The sequence below is a fragment of the Sciurus vulgaris genome (assembly GCF_902686455.1).
Source record: "Sciurus vulgaris genome assembly, chromosome: 1".
Lineage (NCBI taxonomy): Eukaryota > Metazoa > Chordata > Mammalia > Rodentia > Sciuridae > Sciurus > Sciurus vulgaris.
In genome coordinates, this window is record NC_136461.1 from 131,628,083 (window position 1) to 131,656,064 (window position 27,982).

Below are 27,982 nucleotides of genomic sequence, written 5' to 3' on the forward strand. Positions count from 1 at the left end.
AAGATAAGATATAATGTTTAGAAAACACAGCTATTAAACATCCTTTTGTCATAAGAAATCTCAAACATACATAAGTCGAGAAAAATATAGAATGATAAAATGCTTTGTGCTCATTACCTTGATTCAACAATTATTAATTCCAGATTACATCATCCCTAAATTCTTTCACTTAACAATATTCATCGAATATACGTTACATCCCAGTACCACTTAGGTTTTTGAGACACAGGTCTGAATAAGACAAAGTCCTAACATTTTCAGAGCTTCATGTCCAATACAGAGTAGTAAGTGCCGTGATTATAGAAATTCAAGAAACAGCTTATCCAATTTAGGAAAGCTTCCCTGAGAACAGAGGATCCGAGAGGAGACTTGAAAAATAAATGTGATGGCCCAAGAAGAGGAGCAGTCTGGGCAAGGAGAGTGATCCAGCAGGGGGAACCATTGACACAAAGCTCCAGTCATGAGGATGAAGATTTTGGAGGATCAAAGGAACATTAATACAATTGGAGCTTTGAGTACAAATGGAATAGTGAAATAAAGATGAATCAACAGTACACATCAACAAATCACAAAAGGTTTTCCATGCAATAGGAACTTACTTGAACTTTGTCTTGTAGAGAAATGAGGACCCACTGAATGTTTAAAAGGCAAGTTACACGATCACATTTGCCTTTAGAAAGCTCATCCATCAGTGAATCAGTGACAGAGAGGACACAGGTGCTATGTAGGCTTAGAGGAAGGAACTGTTTAGGAAGCCACCTTAATTTAATTAAGAGAGCTGGGAATTTCCAGTGGGGATATTCATAAGTACATGCATGGGGAAGCAGCTCTGGAGCTCTCTCTGGAGATTCTGCTTTGCTTCTGCTGTAAGCTAAGGTCATAGTTTGGAGATAAGGAGTGTGTGTGTATGTGTGTGTGTCCCAAAAGAAGGCACTGGGGACTGATGATGTGCCAGAGGATGGATACCACGTTAAACCCAGAAGTGAGTTGGTTAGAAGCCTAGAGAGCATCCTCACTAAATCACTGTATAGAAGAGAAAGACAAGATATCCAAAGTCATGAGGGAAGCTTGTAGAAAGGTTTCCACCTTCCAACTCTGTGCCCCTTCCTCTACTTAGGACTTTTCTGCTGTTGTGCTTTTGTCAATTTTTTTTCTGCATTTCACTAGCACCCCAGGAAAGTAGTAGAGCCTGAGCAAACTTAGGACTCAAATAATAGCAGTAATGGAAAAAAATATATATATATACTTATGTATATACACACACACACACACACATAAAGCTCAGAAAAGAGATTTTTTTAAGCAGCTCTATGCCTTGCATTTTTTATGCTTTCATTTGCTTCCACAAACTCTTAGCATTTAATGGAAGAATTTTTCATTTCTCATGGTAATAGCAATCTCTGAGAAGTCTTAGGATGAACTATTATAAAATGAACCCTTGCTGACTGCTTCATGTTTTCCCAAGGGAAACTATATGTGAAATAAAAAACAAATGTATGATTTACAGTTATATTAGACTATGACTATCAAGAATTTTGTAAAGCTTTACGACTGTAAGATTAGCATTCTTTTAAAAACAAATAAATAGAAAATTAGGAACACAGAGTTTCAACTATATGTATTTCAGTTCAGAATAACAATGTTCTGCACTTCATGCTTTTAATTTACCAAATGTTTCTGGTATGAGGACTTCTAGGATCTCCAATGCCATTGGTACCTAAAATACACTTCCTTAGTCTTAGGTAAGTCAGACTATTATGGAAGCTGCTATTTATTCTTTTAGGATCTCAGAGAGCTAATCGATTTACTAAGAAAAGTGGAGAATTAGCAGCTATGTGACTAAGGACCTAGTACTGAGGGAACTGAAGTCAGCATTTCAGTCTCCAATGTAGATTAGTAAGCATATCGACTCATGGAATTTCCATAATTTGCTGAGGGTAAGAAGAAAGAAAACTTGGAATTTGGGTCAAAGAGAATAAATGTGGTCAAAGATGTTTAATTATACTTAGAAACTATCACAGGCATTGATAGAATATAAATCAATAATATCACAGTCATGGATCACTGTCATTGTCATAAATAAATAATGACTGTGTTGGACAGTGGAATGTAGCTGAGATAGAGTGTTGCCTATCATGGGCAAGCCTCTGGGTTCAAACTCCGGCACTGCAAATAAAAACGACAATAATAATAATAATAATAACTGTCTCCTAGATGTGATGTCAAGAGCCATCAATCAGGAAGCAGAGATTGGAACCCAGCTTTGTGCCTTACTTGTCCAAACAAATCATTTAACCTCACTGGTTCATAGCTCACTCATTGAATAGCTAAGGGCAGAGCAGGAGAGGGTAATTATTGAAATAACATACATGAGAATATTTTGTAAATGTTCATAACCCAGGGTAAAAAATTCTCAATTCTATGATAAAAATAAATATACAAAATAGCCAGGCAAGGGTGGCACACGCCAGTAATCACAGCAACTCCAGAGGTTGAGGCAGGAGGATTCCAAGTTCCACGTTAGCCTCAGCAACTCAGCCAGACCCTAAGCAACTTAATGGCACCCTGTCTCAGAAAAAACAAGGACAAGGGATGTAACCCAGCAGTAAACACCTCTGAATTCAACGCCCAGTACCAAAGAAAAAGAAGAAGTTGTTAATAAATAAACTCAAAATTGAATTAAAAAATTATTTTTTGATACCAGGGATTGAACCCAGAGAAGCTTTACCACTGAACTATATCTCCGACCCCTTTTATTTTTTATTTTGAGACATAGTCTCATTAAGTTGCTTCAGCTCTCACTAAATTGCTGAGGCTGTCCTCAAACTTGCAATCCTCCTGCCTTAACCTCCTGAGTGGCTGTGATTACAGGCATGCACCACCACACCCAGCTTCAGAATTGAATAAGATTTAAAAACAATGTTGAGTATGAGTATTTTTGTTTTGTTTTGTTTTTCCAGAAATAGCTTGTTTGATAGAAATATATAGAGGTATAGCTATACTTACCAAATTATCTAAACTGTAAGCTCTATTAGAAGAAAATATTATCATTTGGACAAATGCAAATATTTTATGTGACAAATACAATTTTTATAGAGCTAGAGATCCCAGGAAAATATCACTAAAGTTTAAAAATGAGGTTCTAATTTTCTTTTCAATCATCTGAAATTGTATGTAAATAATTTCCTTCCTAACTCTCTGCAGGTACAGACTGTTAGAGAAAAAAAAAGGCTATATTTGATTTTTTTTAATAAGCTAACAAATAAAGAAAACAGGGAAATCCAGGTAGACCTTGAAATCTTAGGACTTTGGCACATAACCCTTTCATATTCTTCCCATTTGAAATGTTTTTTATTAATTCACATTTTGGATTAGAATACTCAGAATTAGAATAGCACAGCCTCACAAGAGAAAATCAATATAATGTGTGGTTACACCACACAGGCAGGGGGAACTCTCTCACAGACACAAAATTTTGTTGGGATGTCAAGACCAAAGAGCCCACATACATGAAGAGAACATGGATAGATTCATCAGTTAGAGACCCTCTGAGGAGAGTGGGGCAACGTCCCAAGCAAGTCCAAAATTGGTTTGAAAGGGCAAAGAGAGGAATGCAACCTGGGGTTTCATGATGGGGTTGTCTTTCTTTGCAAGGGACAGGATTTGAGTGGTTTGAACTTCTGGAAGGTGCTTCCAAAGGGGCATGAGAACCTGGGCTTGGATTTCCCTATCAGTTTGTCCAGATGTAGGCATCTGATGTGGGAGAGAGGAGGAGACTGCTGTCACGGTCAAACACAGAAGGAGAAGGGGGAAAAAAGCAAACTCTATTACAATATGAAGAATAACAAAATTGTATACAATATGGTAAGTTTCCCTCCCACCCACTGCCAACAACTAATCTCCTACCAAGGCAACAACTCTTCACCTTTCTCAGCTGCTAGTGTCCTTCCAAAGATAGTCTATTTATACACAAATATGTAAGTACACATATTCGCGCACACACACACACACACACACACACACACTTTATTCCTTTTACTAAAGATCAAAGGGTGAAAGGTTAGAAACCAGATAGAACTAGATTTGCTTAAATTCCTTTAAATCTGCTTTGCTATATTCTAGATTCGACTCCTTGGTCAAATTATTTCACCTTTCTGGGTCTCTGAAGTCTTTACAATCTTCTATAAATGTATATGAGACGAAAACCTGCTTGCAGGGTTATTGAAAAGAATAGATTGCTTATTATATGAATAGTGTCTGAAACATAATACAGGGTGTCCCTTTTATTACATTTTCCTTCTGTCTCTTTAGTAGCTTTTTGTTAGCCACATTTGCAAATTCCTCCTTCTCTTTTGACTGAAATATTGGAACTACTCCCTAGATTTTCTTGTTTGGTCTTTTCCTTCTCTCACTTGACTCATTCTCCCTGGCTAACCTTAAGTATGTCTGTGACTTTGAGACAGCTTTATGAACTATTGACTTCACTCAGTTTTAACTCCTGCAGTCCACATGTAAATGTTCCAGTGTCTACTAACATCTAGCTTTTTAAGTCTAACAGACTCTTTGAAATTAGCATCCATCTCACAAAATAGTACCATTATTCATCTGACTTCAAACTAGTAATTTGGGGGCATAATTCTTGACTTTGTTCTTGTCCTCATTTCATACCTCAGCTCAATCCCCATGTTTTCTCCACCTTATTCAAAATTATCTCTTGAGTTCTCTCATCTCCACATCTCCATCCCATTTAACACTTTCCTAGATCAAGTAATGTCATTTCTCAAAAAAAAAAAAAAAAAAAAAAAAAAAAGAAAGAAAGAAAGAAAGAAAGGAAGGAAGGAAGAAAGAAAGAAAAAGAAAAAATTGCAAAGCCTCCTCTCTGGTCACCTCTTTCCAGTCAGACCTGCTTCTAAATAATACAGAGAAATCTTTCTAAAGTACAAATATGATGGTGGTAACTTCCTGATTAAATTTTGTCAGTGGAGACCCATTTCCACCTGAATATATCATTCGAGCTCTGCAAGTTGGTACAATTTTCTTTCCCTCCCCTCCTCCTCCAACTGTTCCCCACCCCAAGAATTTCACCCAATTCCAATAGCTTTAAATATCACTTTATGCTGATGGATTCCACATTTACATCTCCTAGACTCCTACCCAGACCTCTACCCAGAGTACCAGGCTCTCTTACAACAGCTACTTGACATCTCCATTTGAATGACTCATAGGCATCTCAAAAATCTGTCTTTACCAAGATTCTTGATTTCTCAATCTCGTCTTCCTCATTTCAGCAAGTCAATCAACTGCTCAAGCCCAAAACTAGAGAAATTATCTTTCACTTCCTTTTTCTTAGTCTGTTCATCTATTCCACCTGAAGTTCAATTGATTCTATCTCTGAATCTAAATATAAGTCTATTAAATCTATTTCTTTGTTTTTTTCCCCACTACCCATCCAAGTCATCTTCTCTTTCACCTCTCACAGTGCAAAGCCTCCTATTTCACTATTCTTACCTTCCCCTATCCCTTCAATTCACTCCAATACATAGCAGCCCAAAGAAGTCTTTAAAAATATAGCTGTGTGTGGTGGCACATACCTATAATCCCACTAGTTCCAAAGGCTGAGGCAGGAGGATCATGAATTCAAAGCCAGCCTCAGCAAATTAGCAAAGCAGTAAGCAACTCAGCAGGGACCCTGACTCTAAATAAAATACAAAAAGGGCTGGGGATAAGGCTCAGTGGTTAAGTGCCCAGTGTAAAAAAAATAAAAAATAAAAAATGTTATATATATGTATAAATATATGTATTTGGTATATATATATATATATTTGCCATGACTTTCTTTGCCCTGTTCAGTCTACATAGACTGTTCCTACCTTCTAATTTGCCATACCACCAGAGCAGCCAATTTCCTTTCTCACTCACTTTGACTCTTAAGCATCTAGGACAATGCCTCGTACATGGGAGAACCACAATAAACACTTGCTGAAAGAATGACTAAATGAAAGGCTTGCAAGACCCTTCTTGGTCTGGTCCCTGCTTCAGCTACTCTATTTCTACTTCCCCAAGTCACAATGGATGTTCTACCAATAGAGTGACACTAGACAATGTCTAGCTTACAAACACTTTTGAGTGGTAGCAATAAAAATCAAAGTAACCGAACCCCAAAAGATAGGTGCAAACTAACTCTGTGTTCTTCCTCTCTGGATGGTCTTCCAGGGTCTCCTCTCAGCTTACCCATTAAAGAGTTTGTTATTTGGTTGGTTGGTTGGTTTTGGTTCTGGGAAACTGAAACCAGGGCCTGTACATGCTAGCCAAAGCACTTTACCACTGAGATACAGTCCCAACCCTTCTTGAAGAGTTCTGAGGATTTCCATCATTTTAAGCAGAGGCATTAATTCATTCACACTGTTCTGTACCTGTCACCACTATTCACCTATCTACTCCCAGAATTTGTTTTTTAAAATACCAGACAGAAATTCTGTATCCATCAAGCAATAGCTTCTCATTCTCCCCTCTTTCCAGCCCCAATGAACCTCTATTCTACTTTCAGTCTCTATGAATTTTTCTATTCTTGGTACCTCATGTAAATGGTATCTTACAATATTTATCCTCTTGTATCTGGTTTCTTTCACTTTGCATAATGTTCACCGCCCATCCATGTTGTAAGCGTGTGCCAGAATTCCATTCCTTTTTTTTTATTAGTTCTCTTTATTTATACACAATATTAGGATTCATTCTGAAATTATTATAAAAACATGGAATATAGTTTACTCTAATTCATTCTTCTATTCCCTTTTATGACTGAATAGTTGAGCTCGTTTTCAGTTCATTTGTCCACCAAGTATATAGAGCATTTCGTTAAGGGTCAAGCACTGTTTGGGGTACTATCAAGACAGTGCTGAACAAAAGAGACAAAATTACTACTTATTTTTTACAAATAAGTAAGTGAGTACATAGTATATTGGATGGTCCAGTGAGCTATGGAGAAAAACAATGTTTCAAGCACAGCTGCATAGGAAGAGGAGATCTTTGAAGCAGGTGAGCCCATTCAAGTAGTGCCTTGAGGGCTAATGTAAGAGGTTTTACTCTGAGAGGAGAAGCCATTCAAAGTCTGCAGCTGCAGAATGACATAATCTGACCTATGTTTTAAAAATAACTCTGTCTTCAGTATTAAAACTAGACTATGAGGGGAAATAGGGCAAAGAGGAAGTAGAAAGATCAGTTAGTCAAATATCCCCGAGAAATAGAACCATTTAGTGGTGTGTGTGTGTGTGTGTGTGTGTGTGTGTGTGTGTGTGTGTGTGTTTGTGAGAGAGAAAGAAGTGGAGGGAGTGCTGGACAGATTTTAAGGTATTGGCTCATGCAGTTGTGGAAGCTGGCAGTCCAAATTCTGTGGAACAGGTCAGCAGGTTGAAAATTCAAGTAGGAGTTGATGTCATAGTCTTGAATGTGAAATCTATAGAACAGGAAACAAAATCTGTAAAGTCAGGCAGGGTTTCTTTTTTTTTTTTTTTTTTTTTTCTTTTTCTTTTTCTTTTTCTTTTGGTCCTGGGTAGGGTCTTGTTAAATTGCTGAAGATCTCACTGATTTGCTGAGACTGACCTTGAACTTGTAATCCTTCTGTCTCAGTCTCCAGTCATTGGGATTACAGGCATGCACTCCTACACCCTGCTCTTTGCTATAGTCTTCAGACTAAATTCCTTTTGAAGGAGAATCTGTTCCATGCCTCTTCTTTGTGTCTGGCATTTTGCTAACAATTATTGGTTTCTCTGGCATCCTTAGATGTAGCACCCTGACTTCTGCCTTTATATTTTTGTGTTCTCCCTATGGGCATATGTGTATCTACATTTCCTTTTCTTGTAAGAATATTAGTCATAGTAGCATAAGGCCATCCTACTCTGGCATGACCTCCTTTAATGAATTACATCTGCAACAACCCTGTTTCCAGATAAGGTCATATTCTGAGGCAGTAGTCAGTTACCATTTCAACCTATAGGTTGGGAGAAGGTGCAAGTCAACTTATAACACAAAGTGATAGTTGTGAATATGAGAAGACATTAGATTTGGCTAATAAGTGTAAGAGTGAGTCAGAGATACTCAAACATTTTTTGACCAGAACAAAAATAATCAAGTTGTATTTACTGATTCACTGAAGACTGCAGGAAGAGAAGGTTTGGTTGTGGGGTGGGCAGAGAAATCAAGGGTTTAGTCTTGGATATTGTCTTAGTCCATTTTCTGTTTCTATAACAAAATATCTGAGACCAGGCAATTTATAACAAAGAATACAAGTTTATTTAGCTCACAGTTCTGGAGACTAGGAAGTACAAGAATGTGGTGCAAGCATTTACTTGGCATCTGGCAAAGACATTCTTGCTGCATTATAACATGGCAGAGGGCATCACATGGCAAGATAAAGCATGCAATCCTGAGAGAGCTCACTTCTATAACAAAGTCAGCCCAGTCAAACCATTAATCCATAAATGAACACAGAAGTTGGGAATGGTGGCACATGCCTATAACCCCAGTGGCTTGGGAGCCTGAAGTAGAAGGAGTGCAAGTTCAAAACCAGTCTCAGCAACATAGTGAGGCCCTAAGCAACTTAGTGAGACCCTGTCTCAAAATAAAATATAAAAAGGGCTGGGGATGTGGCTCAGGGTTAAGTACCCCTGGGTTCAATCCCTGGTACCCAAACCAAAACAAAAACCATTAGTGAAGACAGAAATTTCATGATCCAATCACTTTCCAAAAGTCCTGCCTCTGAACACTGTAGCACTGGGGACCAGGTTTCTTTTATTTATTTATTTATTTTTATTGTAAACAAATGGGATACATGTTGTTTCTCTGTTTGTACATGGCATAAAGGCATACCATTTGTGTAATCATACATTTACATAGGGTAATATTGTTTGATTCATTTTGTTATTTTTTCCCTTCCCGCCACCCCTCCCACCCCTCTTTTCCCTCTATACAGTCCTTCCTTCCTCCATTCTTGCCCCCCTCCCTAACCCTAACTCTAACCCTAACATTAACCCCTCCCACCCCCCAATATGTGTCATCATCCACTTACTAGCGATATCATTCGTCCTTTGGTTTTTGAGATTGGCTTATCTCACTTAGCATGATATTCTCCAATTTCATCCATTTGCCTGCAAATGCCATAATTTTATTATTCTTTATGGTTGAGTAATATTTCATTGTATATATATATGTATACATATACATATATATATATATATGCCAGTTTCTTTATCCATTCATCAATTGAAGGACATCTAGGTTGATTCCACAATCTGGCTATGGTGAATTGAGCAGCAATGAACATTGATGTGGCTGTATCTCTGTAGTATGCTGATTTTAAGTCCTTTGGGTATAGGCCAAGGAGTGGGATAGCTGGGTCAAATGGTGGTTCCATTCCAAGTTTTCTAAGGAATCTCCACACTGCTTTCCAGAGTGGCTGCACTAATTTGCAGCCCCACCAGCAATGTATGAGAGTACCTTTCTGGGGACCAGGTTTCTAACATGTGAAATTTTGGGTCACACATTTAAACCATAGCAAACACAATGACTATTCAAATAAAGCCCTATCTCCTGTCTTAAGCTTTCACTTGATTAGTAATATTGATGGGGAATGTAGAGGGCCCAATTACCTCTGCAAGAACAGGGCAGACAGAACCTCTGTTGCCCCTCCCCAGGTTACATGGCATCTAAGTAGTTCTCATTTCTAGTCCACTCCACTTCTGGTCCCAGCCCCTCCTTCCTCATTGTCATTGCTTCCATTTTACAACATCTCTATGACCTCTATATATACCTTAAATGAAAATACATTTTTAGAACCAAGATGGCGGACTAGAGGAAGGCTGCATTCCTTGTTGCTCCGTAACGCCGGATTTAAGCAGAGGATATCTGTTTCTTCGTGAGGAGTTTTTGCTGCTTATCGATCCCCTGCTGTTTACCCATTTATCTGCTGTGATGACCTGCAGTCTGCCAGCATATCGACGCCTTTTTTGAGAGCAGATTGCTCACTGTCAGGCGTCTGTCATCAGCCATTTGCCTACCTCTCGCCTGTCCATCGCCTGCCTTACTCCTATCCATCACCCAACGCTCGAGGTTCACCTCCCGTTCGTCCAACAACAGTCAGCAAACTGATCGCCAACCGCCAGTGGAGCACCAGCTGCCTGCTGCTGCCTGGAAGTTCACTGTTATAGTACCTGCAGGTTTGATTACACGTGGCTGCCGCCATTTTGAGACAACAGCCAGGCCCCATAGGACCCCTGGCCAGACTGACCGAGCCCCATCTCCAGGATCCCTCAGCCCCACCGATCACTCCCTGCCTCTGGGGCCCTCACATCGACTGACTGCTCCCTGCTGCCAGGACCCCCAGACCAACTGATTGCGCCCTATCACCGGGACCCCAGACCAACTGATTGCACCCGGCCTCCAGGATCCCACAACCACACCAAACACACAGGACCTCCAGGACCCCTGCCCGACCAACTGCATCCCGTCTCCAGGACCTCCAGCTGACCACGTCCACCCTTGAGCTGCAGCTCCCCATTTGCCAACACATTTCGAAGCCAGAGCAGCCATCTTGGATAATCCAGGAAGCCATAGCTCCGATCTTCCGGTGGGGAAAATCCCATCCTGAGAGGCCTGCTGGAGGCTTGAAGCTCATTGTCAGGTACTTCTCATGCATCAGGCTACTGAACACTGGGAGGTTTCATTAGTATATGACTGCTATACAGTAGATTTTCTTTTTTCTCCTTTTTCTCCTTTTTTAAAAAAATTTAAGTTTTTATTTCTTTACTTTTCTTGCTCTCTTTTCCTTTTGTTTACCTGTTCCCTCAGAGTCTCTTTCTCCCTTCTTTGCATGCTAACATCCGATTTCTTTTGATTACACTCTCACCCTTTCTATTTTCTAGAACTTCTGTATATTCTTTGCTTATCTCATTAACAGCCACATTCTACATCCCTCTGCATCCTCTTTGTCCTCCATTAGAAACTGCAGACCTTATTGCAAACCTGTTTGTTTTACCGAAGATAATATTTGAATTCACTTTGTTTATTATGACAATTTTGTTATTGTCCCCATAGGGGCTATTTGGTCTAGGATTGCATGGTGTCTGATTTGGGCACTGCTAATATTGATCTCCACTTAAAGAAAGGGTTCTGGAAACCTATAGGGCCACTATAAGCCTATAGGGGGAAATCTGCAATACCCCAGATCTGCATGCTAGAGGGGAAGATACATGAACAACATGAAAAAACAAGGGAAGAAAATGATCCAAACAAATCTAGATTCTATGTAATAGAATCCAATGACAGTATGTTAGAAGAAATGTCAGAAAAGGACTTCAGATTATACATGATTAAGATGATTTGCGAAGCAAAGGATGAGATGAGAAAGCAAATGCAGGCAATGAATGATAATATCAATAAGCTGAAAGAGCACCTGCAGGAAGCAAAAGATCATTTCAACAAAGAGATAGAGATTAAAAAAAACCAAAAAAACAAAAATGGGAATCCTTGAAATGAAGGAGACAATAAACCAAACTAAAAACTCAATGGAAAGCATCACCAACAGACTAGACCACTTGGAAGACAGAACCTCAGACAATGAGGACAAAATATTTAATCTTGAAAATAAAGTTGCCCAAACAGAGAAGATAATAAGAAATCATGAACAGAATCTCCAAGAACTATGGGACATCATGAAAAGACCAAATTTAAGAATTATTGGGATTGAGGAAGGCACAGAGATTCAAACCAAAGGAATGAACAACCTATTCAATGAAATAATATCAGAAAATTTCCCAAACCTGAAGAATGAAATGGAAAATCAAATACAAGAGGCTTACAGAACACCAAATGCATAGAATCACAACAGATCCACACCAAGACACATTATAATGAAAATGCCTAACATTCAAAATAAAGATAGGATTTTGAAGGCTGCGAGAGAAAAGCATCAGATTACATATAGGGGGAGACCAATATGGATAGCAGATGACTTCTCAACCCAGACTCTAAAACCTAGAAGGGCCTGGACCAACATATTTGAAGCTCCGAAAGAACATGGCTGCCAACCAAGAATCCTATACCCAGCAAAACTAACCTTCAGATTTGAAGATGAAATAAAATCCTTCCATGATAAACAAAAGTTAAAAGAATTTACAAATAGAAAGCCTGCACTACAGAATGTTCTCAACAAAATATCCCATGAGGAGGAAATGAAAAACAACAATGTAGGTCAGCAAAGGGAGGAACTACCTTAGAAAAAAAGCACTCAAAGGAGAAACCAAGCCAACTTAAAAACCAAAAATAAGACACATGACTGGGAATACAAATTATTTCTCAATAATAACCCTGAATGTTAATGGCCTAAACTCATCAATCAAAAGACATAGACTGGCAGAATGGATTAAAAAGAAAGACCCAAAAATATGCTGCCTGCAAGAGACTCCTCTCACAGAAAAAGACATCCACAGACTAAAGGTGAAAGAATGGGAAAAAACCTACCACGCACATGGACTCAGTAAAAAAGCGGAGGTTTCCATCCTTACATCAGATAGAGTGGACGTCAAGCCAAAGTTAGTCAGAAGGGATAAAGAAGGACATTTCATACTGCTTAAGGGAACCATAAATCAGGAAGACATAATGATAGTAAATATTTATGCCCCAAACAATGGTGCATCCCTGTACATCAAACAAATCCTTCTCAATTTCAAGAATCACATAGACCCCAACACAATAATTCTGGGCGGCTTTAACGCACTGCTGTCACCACTAGATAGATCTTCCAAACAAAATCCAACCAAAGAAACCATAGAACTCAATAACACAATCATAACCTAGACTTAATAGACATATATAGAATATTCCATCCATCAACGAGCAGATACACTTTCTTCTCAGCAGCACATGGAACCTTCTCAAAAATAGACCATATGTTATGCCACAAAGCAGCCCTTAGGAAAGGCAAAAAAATAGAGATACTGCCTTGTGTTCTATCAGATCATAATGGACTGAGAGTAGAAATCAATGACAAAATAAAAAACAGAAATTACTCCAACACTTGGAGACTAAATAATATGCTATTGAATGAAACATGGATAACAAAAAACATCAGGGAGGAGATTAAAAAATTCTTAGATGTCAATGAGAATGATGATACAACATATCAAAATCTCTGGGACACTATGCAAGCAGTACTAAGAGGAAAATTCATTGCATGGAGCGCATTCCAGAAAAGAATGAAAAGTCAACAACTAAATGACCTAACATTACAGCTCAAAGCCCTAGAAAAAGAAGAACAGAATAACAGCAAAAGTAGTAGAAGACAGGAAATAATTAAAATCAGAGCTGAAATCAATGAAATTGAAACAAAAGAAACTATTCAAAAAATTGACAAAACAAAAAGTTGGTTCTTTGAGAAAGTAAACAAAATAGACAAACCCTTAGCCACACTAACAAAGAGAAGGAGAGAGAAGACTCAAATTACTAAAATACATGATGCAAAAGGAAATATCACGACAGACACCACTGAGATACAGAACATAGTGAGAAGCTACTTTGAAAATCTGTATTCCAACAAAATAGAAACTACCGAAGACATTGACAAATTTCTAGAGACATATGTTCCTCCCAAACTGAACCAGGAGGACATACATGATTTAAACAGATCAATATCAAGCAATGAAATAGAAGAAGACATTAAAAATCTACCATCCAAGAAAAGCCCAGGACCAGACGGATTCTCAGCCGAGTTCTACAAGACCTTCAAAGAAGAACTCATTCCAATACTTCTCAAAGTATTCCAGGAAATAGAAAAGGAGGGTCCCCTACCAAACTCATTCTATGAAGCTAATATCACCCTCATACCCAAACCAGGAAAAGACACATCAAGGAAAGAAAATTTTAGACCAATATCCTTGATGAATATAGATGCAAAGATCCTTAACAAAATATTGGCAAACTGCATCCAAAAACATATTAAGAAAATTGTGCACCATGATCAAGTGAGGCTCATCCCTGGAATGCAAGGATGGTTCAACATTCGTAAATCAATAAACGTAATCCATCATGTCAATAGACTTAAGGATAAGAATCATATCGTTATTTCAATTGATGCAGAAAAAGCGTTCGACAAAATACAACACCCTTTCATGCTCAAAACACTAAAAAAAATAGGGATAGTAGGAACATACCTGAACATTGTAAAGGCTATTTATGCTAAGCCCATGGCCAACATCATTCTTAATGGAGAAAAACTAAAACCATTCCCTTTAAAAACGGGAACAAGACAGGGATGTCCTCTTTCACCACTTCTATTCAACATTGTCCTCGAAACTCTAGCCAGAGCAATTAGGCAGACTAAAGAAATTAAAGGGATATGAATAGGAAAAGAGGAACTTAAGCTGTCACTATTTGCAGATGACATGATTCTATATTTAGAGGATCCAAAAACCTCCTCCAGAAAACTTCTAGACCTCATCAATGAATTCAGCAAAATAGCAGGCTATAAAATCAACACGCATAAATCTAAAGCATTTTTATATGCAAGAGACGAAACAGCTGAAAGGGAAATGAGGAAAACAACCCCATTTGCAATAGCCTCAAAAAAAAAAAAATACTTGGGCATACATCTAACCAAAGAGGTAAAAGATCTCTATGATGAAAACTACAAAACATTGAAGAAAGAAATTAAGGAAGACCTTAGAATATGGAACGATCCCCCATGTTCTTGGATAGGCAGAATTAATATTGTCAAAATGGCCATACTACCAAAAGGGCTATACAGATTCAATGCAATTCCAATTAAAATCCCAATGCTGTACCTTACAGAAATAGAGCAAGCAGTCATGAAATACATCTAGAAGAATAAGAAACCCAGAATAGCTAAAGCAATCCTTAGCAGGAAGAGTGAAACAGGGGGTATCGCAATACCAGAACTTCAACTATACTACAAAGCAATAGTAACAAAAACAGCATGGTATTGGCACCAAAATAGACAGGTAGATCAATGGTACAGAATAGAGGACACGGACATAAACCCAAATAAATACAATTTTCTAATACTAGACAAAGGTGCCAAAAATATGCAATGGAGAAAAGATAGCCTCTTCAACAAATGGTGCTGGGAAAACTGGAAATCCATATGCAACAGAATGAAACTAAACCCCTATCTCTCACCCTGCACAAAAATCAACTCACAATGAATCAAGGACCTGGAAATTAGACCAGAGACCCTGCATCTTATAGAAGAAAAAGTAGGTCCAAATCTTCAACTTGTTGGCTTAGGATCAGACTTCCTTAACAGGACTCCCATAGCACAAGAAATAAAAGCAAGAATCAATAACTGGGATAGATTCAAACTGAAAAGTTTTCTCTCAGCAAAGGAAACTATCAGTAATGTGAAGAGAGCGCCTACAGAGTGGGAGAATATCTTTGCCACTCACACTTCAGATAGAGCACTAATTTCCAGAATATATAAAGAACTCAAAAAGCTCTACACCAAGAATACAAATAACCCAATCAACAAATGGGCTCAGGAAATGAACAGACACTTCACCGAAGAAGATCTACAAGCAATCAACAAACATATGAAAAAATGTTCACCATCTTTAGTAATAAGAGAAATGCAAATCAAAACTACCCTCCATCTCACTCCAATTAGAATGGCGATTATCAAGAATACAAGCAACAATAGGTGTTGGAGAGGATGTGGGGAAAAAGGTACACTCATACATTGCTGGTGAGGCTGCAAATTAGTGCAGCCACTCTGGAAAGCAGTGTGGAGATTCCTTAGAAAACCTGGAATGGACCTACCATTTGACCCAGCTATCCCACTCCTCGGCCTATACCCAAAGGACTTAAAATCAGCATACTACAGAGATACAGCCACATCAATGTTCATAGCTGCCCAATTCACAATAGCCAGACTATGGAACCAACCTAGATGCCCTTCAATTGATGAATGGAAAAAGAAACTGTGGTATATATATACAATGCAATATTACTCAGCCATAAAGAATAATAAAATTAGGGCATTTGCAGGCAAATGGATGAAATTGGAGAATATCATGCTAAGTGAGATAATCCAATCTAAAAAATCCAAAAGACAAATGATCTCCCTGATAAGCGGATGATGACACGTAATGGGGGTTGGGAGGGGGGCAAGAATGGAGGAAGGAGGGACTGTATAGAGGGAAAAGAGAGGTGGGAGGGGTGGGGGGGAGGAAAAAAATAATGGAATGAATCAAACATCATTACTCTATGTAAATGTATGAATATGCAAATGGTATGCTGTTACTCCATGTACAAACAGAAACAACATGTATCCCATTTGTTTACAATAAAAAATAAATAAATAAAGGAAAAAAAGAAAAAATAAATAAAAAGGACAAAGAATGCAGTTCAATAGTAGAAAAAAAAAGAAAATACATTTTAAAAGTTATTAAAAGAATGGATGAAGTCGAAACTAATTATGAGCTGCACAGATACTCTTTTTTACAGTTGTATTTTCACTAGGATCATTGAGATTCTAAGTGAACCTTAATAAAAACATTTTGTTAATAGTTTTGTTGTCCACAAATTAATAATCACCTGTGACTCTAATAACCGTGTTCTATTTAGCTTATTTATTCCCACCTTCCAATCTGCATGATTTATGGTCAGTACAGGCAAAGATTTGTCTTTTTAATTTTCTATCACTATCAGCTGGATTCTTAGATCCTGGTGGGAGAACTAAGCCTCCAAAGAACAGAAAATAAAAATATGCAATGTAGCTAAATGACAGCAAGGGAGGAAATAGGCCATTTCATATAATTAAATTTAATTTCAAATTCTGTCCTGATTTTTAGCTCTAAAGGTGATCAGAAATTTTTGATAAAGAAGTAGTTTAATTCTGCTGTGGGTGTTTACTTTATGAAACGGTACTGATTTGGTGTGAATGAAATCTGCAATTTGCCTTTGAGAGGGGTGAGACATTGTTTATATTGATTTGGGGTAAAGTGATTTTCTAGTTTGCATAAAGGCATTCTGGTGGCTATTGAATCAGAATACAATTTTCTCCAAGTCTTTACCAGTGCTTTCAGGAGCACGGTTTTCATGATTCCACTTTGTGGTTAATGTTACTGAAACCCTAAGACTCACCTAGAATTTAACCCCAAAAGCAGAAGGGACCTTCTGCAGTGCAGCACAAAGGCAACTGAAGGTCTTTCCTAGGATAATTTTCCTCAGATCAAATTTTGTGGTTACACTGACACTTTGTGACTCTATCTTTGCCAGAGGGGCCAAGGAAGTGGATGGATTCCAGCACCCTTCACCCATCATGCTTTACACCCCCTGCAGGTAGAAAAGACTCTTGGCCCCACAAAAAGACTTCCAGAGTTACCAGACTGAGAACCACCAGAATTGCAGGGAAGACCAATCTATGGAAAGGCAAACGATGCATGTCTCCGGAGAAGCTAAGGAGACCAAACTTTATTTGGGGGTGATCGTTGAGATATTTATTCCGCCTGAACATTTCCACCACTTTCCTCACAAGAGTCTCTGTCTTAAAGCACAGGACCGAAGCAAAATGCTTAACGAAGCATGCAGGAGGAGGGGCGTGGAAGTGACTTGGGAAGAAGGGCTGGGGCCAGGGAGAAAACAGAAGGGTCAGGTTACAGATTTTCACAAAATCTTTTGAAAACATTCTCTGGAGACTCCAAATTCTGGGACCCACGAAAGATCCTTGAAAATTTTCTGGGCGCTCTGAGTTCGGTATGTGTCACAGAAGTGTACTGGATGCTCGCTTTCAGTATCGTCATCTTCTTTCAAGGGTGTGTTAGGAAGGTCTCATTAAGTGGGCACGGTAGGGCTGTAGTTCGCCAGGGACCTAGCCAGTACCCTCAGCTTAACATAGGGTTTTTCTGGCCCAAGTACCCCAATCCGCCGAGATTCCAGTACTCCGTGAACGAGGGGAAGGCCTCGTGGCCACCGTGCATCCCTTGGCTCTGGAGCTTGGAGCAGATGCGGTGCTGACCCTCAGTCCCCAGAAGGTGCGGGTCGGGTGAGACTGATGCTCACTCAGATTCAGCGGCCAGATACAGCCAAGAGTGCTGGGCGCAGGTTAGGCCTCCATCCGAATCCTCAATCCAGATGGAGGGTTCCCTGCCTTCCTTTGGGGCCAGAGACTCCCGTCGGCATTGTTCCTGGGCGCCAATGCCGGCTCTGAGAGTTTTCCAAATAGCCCATATTCCTCTCTCAAGTGAGCTGTTGGCACTCCTCCAGAAACCTCCTCTGCTCCCAGTTTCTGCTCCTGCCAGAAATTGGGGGAGGGGAGCATGTGAATCAGGAGAATGAAAATTCTAAGAGAACGATTCCATTCTCCAGGAAAAGGTAACAAGGAGAAGCTAAACAGCGTGAACTTAGTCGGAAATGCAAACCGAGCTCAACTCTCCCGGGCGCATACAAACGACCGAAAGACAAATCAGCCAACGCATTCGGCGGCTTCCCAGAAAGGGCCTCATGAATGAGAATGGGTTGCTAGGTTTCCTCCCTCCCGACAATCGCTTCCCACAAGACTTTCACCGCCAAAAGAAAACAGGCAGGGCTTGGTGACTGCACAGCGGGGGAACCGTGCCAAGCCCACAAGGCCGCCCGCGGCCGCTCCCGCCTTCAGGACCCTGGAGAGCGCCCGCCGCGCCCCTGGGACCCGAGCCCAGCAATGCGTAGCACGCTCCCCTCCGGCGACTCAACACACTGTCACTTTTATTCGCTGCTTTCCGCCTCCACCTTCATTCTTCTTGGCAACCACCACTCCTGTTTTTCACAGACAGATTCAATTGTGAGGTTTTGTTGTTTCCCTTGAGGGAGGTGTTTGGATTGGCCGAGTTAGGTTCCGGTTTGTAAATACACTAAATGTTAGTACACCCAGATGCTCTGAAAACGTCTCAAAAATGGTCAAGTGGTCTTCAATAGCCACAAAGCCCAGTTCCTTAACTTTATAAATGAAGTAGCTAAACCAAAGAGTAAAGAACCATTCCCAAGGTTAGCCGTAAAGGCTGAGTCTAGAACCCTAAACTCCTGATTTCTAAATTAATAATTTCCAAAGACTTTTTTTTTAACTTTCCAAGAGGGAAATAATGCTTTTAATTTTATCGCTTACGTCTTTTAATCAACGAGTGAGAGATGGGGAAAAAAAGTGTGTCCCTGGGAATAAAATGAACACAGAGTTGGCAAAAGAGGCCTACCAGAATGTGCGTTTGCAGTAACACCCCAACATTGAGTCCTGACTTCCTCTATTCCACTCAGCACATCCAAATACAAATCAGTCAGTCCCTTTCAGCCTGAAATAGGCCTGGGATTCTGCAGCTACTATCCAAGTAGCCCCTAAACCACTATCCCAATGGACCCTGGTAGTCATATCCAGTTCTGTGCCTCTGGCAGATAGAATTACAGTAGAAAGGACAGTGGTACCGTCTGCACAACGCAGATCACATTAAATGTGAATTTCCTGAGAAAGTTAACATGTAAATTCTGATACAGTGGATTGGGATGAGGCCAGAGATTGTTCATTTCTAAGGAGCTCTTAGGCTTCTAACCACTGTCTTAAGAGAAAGTGCGGGAGGCGCGGGGGGGAGGGGGAAGGGGGGGAAGATCTAACTTAGGCCTTTCTTTTGCTGTCACCGATTTTCTCTTGAACCCCCAAAGTACCTTCTCTAAACGCTTAAGTAAAGGGCCCCACTGAGTGAACACAACAGTAACGGTGTGCTGGTTTTTGTTTCTGTTTTTCCCTCTTCTCTACCCTTCCCCTTCCCTTCTCGCCACCGGTCCTGCCTAGCTCCCAGACACGCCCGCTGCCCCGAAGTTGTTCAGCCTTCTTTATAGCCCGTTCTCCAGCTTCACGCGGTTCTTCTCTCACCTTCTGCGGCGACCTCCTCCCGAGGTTCCCCGACGGCTCCCGGACTTCTCCCCTCTGCTTCCCGCCCTGCTGGCCAACGGACCCTCACAGGGGCACCAGGAGCTGCCGGGTCGGCTCTTTCTCCTCCTCGGGGCAGCGCTAGCATTGCCTGGCAGATCCCCTGGGGGTCCCCCACTGAAACTGGCCCATCGCGTGTCCAAACCCAGGGAAGAGGATGCCGATGCCCGGCAGAATTCGCCCATTCTGGTGAGTACTACGTTCTACACCAACCCCCACCCCCAGGCTCACGCAAGACTCCAACCTCTCCCACTGGTTCCCAGCCTAGACTGACCCACTCCGCCCGGGGCCAGCAGTGGGAGGATGGAAAGTCGTGACAGAGCTGGGCACACTGGAGGAAAAAGAACCTGTGGATCCCTGACACTCCTCCTCCGCGAAGTAACTCTAAGCTACTTTTTCCAGGGCCATTCATTTCATTTCCAGGGTCCTTAGAAGGGGGAGAGAGTCCTAGCCCTCTTTGGAAGCTGCTTTTCAAACTCTCAGCCTTAAGCTTTCCTCCCCTTCCTCGGAGGCTCCCGCAGACACGCCTCCGCCCGCTCCCCGCGCTCACTCACCCACTCCCTTGCCCTCTCTCTGCAGGCAAGGGAGGAAATGACGTGATGTTGTTTTTGTGTCAGATCAGTTTCCAGCTTCAGTTTAGCCCTTCAAATTCGGGCTCTCGGGTTCCCTGACCCAGCAGCTCGGCGGCGACCCATTCCCGTGGGTATACTCTGGGCTGCTGCGTGGGCTGCAAGGACACCCTATGCTCGGTGCCCGCAGTTCCTCGGCCGCTATGGGTCTCCACTCCCCACGAACCCCGTAGTTCCTGGAGAAGGGAGTACGCAGGGGGGTTGCTTGCCGAGGGATTCAGCAAGATTCTGAGCCTGAAATTAGTTTTCCCTCCACTCTACCCCGCCCCTGTCGCCAACAGCGACCTCCGGATTCTGGCCGGGTGCGACAGGGTTAGAAGCCCGCCCCCCGTTTCAAGTGCGGAAGAATCGGACGCAGAGGCTGTTCAAGGGGTGGGGCGGGGGCAAGGCTCAGAAGCACCTGGAACTGGGAAGAGGCAGGGGGCTACCCTGCTGTGGTGGGGAAGTTCGCAGGCTTGACTCTAGAGACCGAACACTCCCTAGCTGGCTGCGATGTTCCCCCGCCCAGCGCGCTCCTCCCTCTTCTCCACTTCATTCACAAGGTTTCAGCACGCAGTCCCGCTCATTGGAGTCTCTCGCTTGGCCCCCGCACGCTGAGACGAGGGCGTAAGAGAGGGCGCATTTTGCAGACGCCCTCAACATTCGCTTAGCGTTGCACCTACACTCTCGGCGTTTCCCAATCTGGGGCTGGAGAACGGGAACTAAGGCCCGGACACGGGACCCGCCCTCGTGGGGCCTGGAGTGGTGCCCCCAGCCCCTGTGGCTAGGAGCGCGCCGCCGCCAGAGGGAGGCGAGACCTGGGATTGCCCAGCCGCGGGAGGAGGCGTGAGGGGGCGGGGAGGAGGTAGTGCAGAGGAAGGAAGAGGGAGAAGAGGACGAGCGGAGACCCAGAGCTGCAGGAACGGGAAAGCGGAGGAAAAGCTTTCGCGGGCTTAGTAAGACCGCACTCGGCATTGTAATAAAAATAAGGAACACGCCAGACGCATGCGCACGGCTAAGGGAGGCGAGTCGGCGGGTGCTTCCCCTCCAACTACTCTGGTGGACGGTGGAATCGTGAGTACCCGGCTTCCTCACCATTTCCTTTTTCCTTTCACACTCGCTCAGAGGCCTGGGGCTGGGAAGTGGCAGAGGCCGGGCGGGGCGCGCACACTCGGCAGGACCTGGGGCTCTTGTAGCCGTGGCGGCGCGGGAGCTAGTGAGAGTCGGTCACCACTTCCCAGGGTCCAGCCCCCTTCATTAGTCTGTGCCTGTTGCGGGTGGGGACTGGCTGAGGAGATGTCGGTGCGTAAAGGGGGGTAACAGGCCACCACTATCAATTTCTACCCGATCCTTAAGAGCGTCCACTCAATTCCAGCTCTGTGACCCCGGCTCTGTGATTGAGGAATGTGGGAGTCTAGCTCTTAAAGTCTAAAATGCATATTGACTATCCCAAGCATATTTAGGAAACTCCAGACAAGTAGAAATGTCGGCATTCTCACTGGATTGGGAGAAGGCTGTGGAAGGGGCCGGGCGCCCGAGGCGGGCAATTCGAGCGCAGATGGGAAGGGAAAGGAGACACTTCCAGAATCGCAGTACCTCTCTTCGAAGAAGTGTAACCTAGTCAGCGGCGGGGAGTAGGGTCAGGAAGTGGGCGCCCTGCACCAGTACCCTGGAGGGGCTGGCTTGGTATCCGCTTTTACCCGGAGACACTCTTCACGTCCTTGAAAAACTGAAGGGACAGAACCGTCATTTAAGGTGCGGGCGCCTCGGGGATTTTCTTTAAACAAACCCAGGCGGTTGATCTTCCATACTCTCAGAACTGCGGTTGGGAAGTTGGAAAGAGTCTGGGCGCCCAGGCTAAGGCGACCCGACCGAAGGTTGGGAAGTGGGAGGGTGGAGAGGTCAGATGCTGCTCTGGAAGGGAGGTGGGCGGTGGAGAGGAGGATATGTGGGCACAGCTACATTCCGGCGTTGGGAGACCGGGGACCCTAGGAGTCTTAGGAAAAGGTGTCACGATGTGGGGTGGCTCTTTTGGGGATCTGTGCGTGCAATGATTTCCCCATCCCACTCCTACCCGGGGATAGGAAGGGGAGGGGCCTTGAGAGAGGCTGCGCGCGGGGATAGGAGTGGGCGTCTTGGGGAAGAGGTTTTTGTGCTCTAAGACTTTCTGGCAGGGGGAGGAGTAGGCGATAGAGGGTGGGCGTTGAGGAGGGGTTGTCCACGCGTTACAACCTACTCACCCCGCTCGCATATGTAAAAGGGGCTTGAGAGTTGAGGCGCGCTGGGACTGGGATTGGTCATGAGCCTCCCGGGTTCACCAGCATCCAAGGGAAGCCCAGGCGAGTGGTCAGACACCAGCTGCTAGCAGGATGCCGCGGTGAAGAGTGTCTGGGGCCAAGCTAGGGAGATCAGGGAGGAAGCGTCTGCCCCCGCGTACAGGATAGAGAAGTGAATGTAGTAGCACAGGATTTGTATCCTGAAGGAGAAAGCTAGAGGGAAAATCTCTCTTTGCTATTCAGAATGTGGCAGAGGCCAGTTGCTCCGTGTGAATTCCCCACTCATACCACCCTAGACGTCCGGCTGGGGTTCATGAGCTGTGACAACTGCAGGCAGTGCCCTCAGTGCTAGAGGGACCCTCTAGACTAATGGCTAGCAGAAGCCATTTTTGCTCCCCAAAAATGTGGGGAGCAGAAAGCTCCAGCATCAATAACCAGTCATCCTCATTTGGTCAGTGCCCCTCCTCCTGGGCCCAGGTGACAGAGCCCTGGCTTGGCTTCATTTTAGTATGGGTGGTTCCAGACGGTGGAGTTAACCAAAAAAGGTCCAAGTTAACCCAGGGTCTGGCTTCCTTCCCAGAGTTGTCAGGGACATTTATAACGGAATGAGAGTCTTGTAAGTTCTTTGACACAATCATGATATGCAGTTTACTGGTTTTTTTTTTTTTTATTGTATTTAATTTTTTTTTTCACAAAACCTAAATTTCTGTTGGGTCTCATCTTGTTTATCTTCTGTTCATTAAGCTGCATCTTTTGTATCGGGTATCAGTAACACATATAAAAGGCAATATTGAGCTGGGTGCAGTGGGGCAGGTCTGTAATCCTAGAGGCCAGGGAGGCTGAGGCAGGAAGATTGCTAGTTCAAACCAGTCTCAGCAAAAGCGAGGCGCTAAGCAACTGAGACCCTGTCTCTAAATAGAATACAAAATAGGGCTGGGGATGTGGCTCAGTAGTCTAGGGCCCCGTACCGCCCCCGCCTCCCAAAAAGGGGCAATATTGCCTAATGGATAATATTGCCTGACATTTGTAAACCACGGCTAAAATCCCAACCTAGATGTGTGACCTCAGATACACATCTAGACACAACCTCTTTGTGCTTTAGTTTTATCATCTGTAAAATGTGGATAAGTAAAACTTCCTACCTCGTGGGGTAACTGCTGGCATTCAGTAAAGCTCATCTAACTGCCTAGCACATACCAAGCGGTATTTCATATTATTACTGTTACACTGGTGCTAAATGGGTTAAGTGGACTTCAAAATATAAAAAGATCAGGGGAAAAATGCATCTTTTCAGAAAGAGTATAAAATGATATAGGCATCCATCATCAAAATCAGGAAATCAGTAAATGTTTTCTATCAATATCTGAATTTGAACACAATGCACTTATATATTATCTGGACCCTTTTATTTCAAATAATTATGAGATATTTACATTCAAGTTTCAAATAGCATTTTAAGAAAATTCTCTCTAACCTTCAAAAGAGTTCCCTTTGAAAAACATACATTTTAAAAATGTCATCATGATATTTACAGAAAACCAATATCTTCATTGAATGACTGTTTTGAGTTCATTTTATTTATTTTATTATTTTGGTACCAGGGATTGAACCCAGGTGTACTTAACCACTGAGCCACATCCCCAGCCCTTTTTCTTTTTTATTTTGAGACAGGGTCTTGCTAAGTCGCTTAGGGCCTTGCTAAGTTGCTGAGGCTTTCCTTGAACTTATGATCCTCCTGTTTTTTGCTGAGGCTTTCCTTGAACTTATGATTCTCCTGGCTCAGCCTCCCAAGTTGCTGAGTCCATTTTAAGAGATTCTGGAAACTTATTTAGGAACTAGAAGGGCTAACTTCTCTCAGATCACTGTAAACATTTTACCCAAAATACCTGTAATTATATCAAAAATTTAGAATGATGACTATCAGATTGCTTTTTTTTTTCCCCTGTCTCTTTTATTGTACAGATGAGGAAACATCCAGAAAGGTTATAGGGCTATAGGGTTAGGGGCTGAATTATATTAGAATTATATCTGACTCCCTTCCTACCACATTGATGATTTCCTATATATCACACTTTTATGAAACCATCACAAATAAGAAACCAGAAAGTTTATATAAGGAAAAAATATGCAAGGGTGTGTTACCTCCAACACCATGAAAGACCAGCAATGATGGCATGGCTACTGTTGTCCCAAAGCTTTTTCTTGGTCATTCACATTGTAAGATGGGCCCACATGACTTCTCTCTAGTAAGTGAACATCATTGATCAAGCTAGAGGCACAGCCAACTTTAGATTTTAAGGCTCCACTAGGGTATACATTCTGTTGCATATTCTATTCATCCCTTGAAGCAGTTTTTTGAGCTTTTCTCAAATTCTTAAAATCTCCTTTCTGCCAGCTCTGAAGATATTTCCTCTCCTACTTTTAGGAGAGGACTTCAAAATTACTCAAGAGATTCTATTTTTCTAAATTTTTTGGACTAGCAAGAGAGAATGAGAATAAAAAAACTGTTATCTTCATTTTTTTTTTTTTAATGGTACCAGAAATTGAACCCTAGGGTGCTTAACCACTGAGCCACATTCCTAGCCCTTTTTTTATTTTACTTTTTATTTTGAGACAGATTCTCATTAAGTTGCTTAGGGCCTTGCTAAATTGCTGAGACTGATTTTGAACTTATGACCCTCCTGCCTCAGCCTCCTGAGTTGCTGGGATTATAGGTGTCTGTTACCATCCCCAGCAGAGCTGTCTTGTTTTAATGCAATAGCCTAGTTAGTGGTTTTAGTCCAGGTACCTGAATATCAATTCCTAAAATCCTACTGTTCATTCATTTCTGCCTGAGATAGGCTAATGACATCCACCTTCCTTGTGCTATGCAGATTATGGCTTAAAGGTCTAGTTCTCAAATGAATAGTTTAGGGATCTATGGCAGAATCTTTCAGTGAGCTGCTTGTCTTGCAAAGTTATTGATAGAAATAGTGCATTTACCAGGGAAGGTACTTCTAGGAATGGCGCCGATGTCCTTGAGGAAGGAAACCATAGTTCTCACCAATGTGTGAACTGAATATATTACCCTTGACTTTGTGTCTCAGGAGAGCTACCACATGTTTGTAGACAGAAATGCAGGGCATTAAGCAGGGAGTGACTTTCTAGCATGCTCCCAAGCCAGTTTGGCAGAACTGAATTTTGAAATCACATGTGTCAAGTCAGGTCCCAATATGATTATAATATGAATCACTGTCCAAATGGGAATTTTTCAGATTGGTTTTCAGTGCACCACCAGGTGACTCACAATGTGAGCTTCTATTCAAATAAGTAGAGTGTCAATCAGCAACTAATAGGGTTCACTCTGAGTCACAGCTTAGCATTTAGTACAATAAGTGTGAGTGAGTCATTGACTACCACAGGCACCATATAAGATGGTCCCTGAATGTTACCTTGAGCTGCTAGGAGCTCAAGAGTTTAGATGATGCTGCAAGGGGGTGAGTCAGTTCATAGTACAATCTGATGGGCTCTTAAAGGCCATTCACAATAAAGTTTGATGCGACTGAGGGCTGAAGATAATATTACATGATTAGGAATTCAGAGAAAAGATTACCTTGATTCTAATACAGCTGTTTGCATGGGAGAATCATTTGTAAAATATGAATAATATGCTCAATTGCCCAGCAGTGATATTTCACATGAATTATTTCCAAAGTTATTAAATCCAGTTGACCTTTATGGTTTCTAGTTATTAATTAATTTTACCCTAAATTGTAAAATCCTTTTTGAGTCTATGTGCGTACAAACTTGTGCTGCTGCTTTAAGGCTAGCAGTACTTGGCACTGCATTTTCATCTTCTCCCTTGCCTCGCCTCTGTGTGTGTGTGTGTGTGTGTGTGTGTGTGTGTGTGTGTGTGTTTTCCTAACTTTGAGCTACATCCTCAGGCCTCGTAGATTTCTTAATATTTGTAAAAGTCTCATTCATAATTCAAGTGGCACATGCCTGTAATTCCTCAGGAAGCTGAGGTAAGAAGCTCGCAAGTTCAAGGCCAGCTTCAGCAACTTAGTGAGACCCTGTCTCAAAAGAAAAAAACAAAAGGGTTGGGGAGGTATCCCAGTGGTAAAGTACCCCTGGGTTATATCCCCAGTACCAAAAAAAAAAAGTAGTAGGTCCCTTTTCAACTATACTTTTAAAAGTTAAAAAAATGATGTATCGAAAATATAATTTAAAAAAGAAGTTATTATCCTTGGAAACAAAATTGGATTACTGTTTAAAAGTACTTGTGTATTTTTCTCTATTCATCTTCTGATGACTCCAAGAGAATCCCAAATGTATGGGTTCTGACTTACACACTTATTGTATTTTAAAAATTATTCATTTCTAGAGATATCTTGAATACTAATTCATATATCTCTTGCTCTATAGAAAAGTAGAGATACTTTGCATTTAATGGAGACTTTACATAAAGAGTTTACTTCTGACTTACTGTAATTCCTGGCAAATTCAGGTTGTTAGGACACATTGATAAATTAGACGTGTGTGTGTGTGTGTGTGTGTGTGTGTATACCAGGGATTGAATCCAGGGGCTCTTTACCACTGAACCACATCCCACCTCTTTTTTTAACATTTCATTTAGAGACAGGGTCTCACTGAGTCTCTTAGGGCCTTGCTAAATTGCTGCCTCAGCCTCCTGAACCACTGGGATTATAGGCACACATCACTGCATCTGGCAATAAATTAGACTCTCTTTAAAATTGAAGCAAAGTTTCTACAAAAGTGTTATGTTTCAGTGAGGAACTATTAGGTACTTTTGTGAGATTCATGATTGCTTTGACTTGTATTTACTTGAGTTATAACTTACAAGTAAAGTGTACACATTTTTTTTTCAAGCAGGGTTTGAACCCAAAGGTGCTTAACCATTTAGCCAAATCCACAGCTCTTTTTATTTTCTATTTTGAGACAGGATCTCACTAGGATGCTTATAGACTTAGTAAGTTACTGAGGCTGGCTTCAAACCTGTGATCCTGCCTCAGCCTCCCAAGCCGCTGGAAAGGTGTACACATCTTAAGAATATGGCCTAATAAACTTTACATAAATATACTGCCATCTGAGCATCATAGAGTTCAGGGTTTCTCAACCCCAGATTATTGACATATCAG

At 41.8% G+C, this 27,982-nt stretch overlaps 1 protein-coding gene across 2 annotated transcripts in view; it reads left to right on the plus strand.

Moving 5' to 3' along the window:
- The first annotated feature begins 20,055 nt into the window (after positions 1-20,055).
- The window catches only part of RGS20 (regulator of G protein signaling 20), a 67,739-nt gene continuing 59,812 nt past the window's right edge, over positions 20,056-27,982 (plus strand). Inside the window, exon 1 of one of the 2 annotated variants that reach the window (XM_079136959.1) lies at positions 20,056-20,149. Coding sequence is in view for 1 of the 2 variants with exons in the window: in XM_079136958.1 (XP_078993084.1) it covers positions 21,574-21,642 (69 nt within the window). In the remaining variant the exon portion in view is untranslated. Of the gene's footprint in view, positions 20,150-20,582; positions 21,643-27,982 lie in introns of those variants that run through there. The other variant, XM_079136958.1, reaches the window with a different exon arrangement.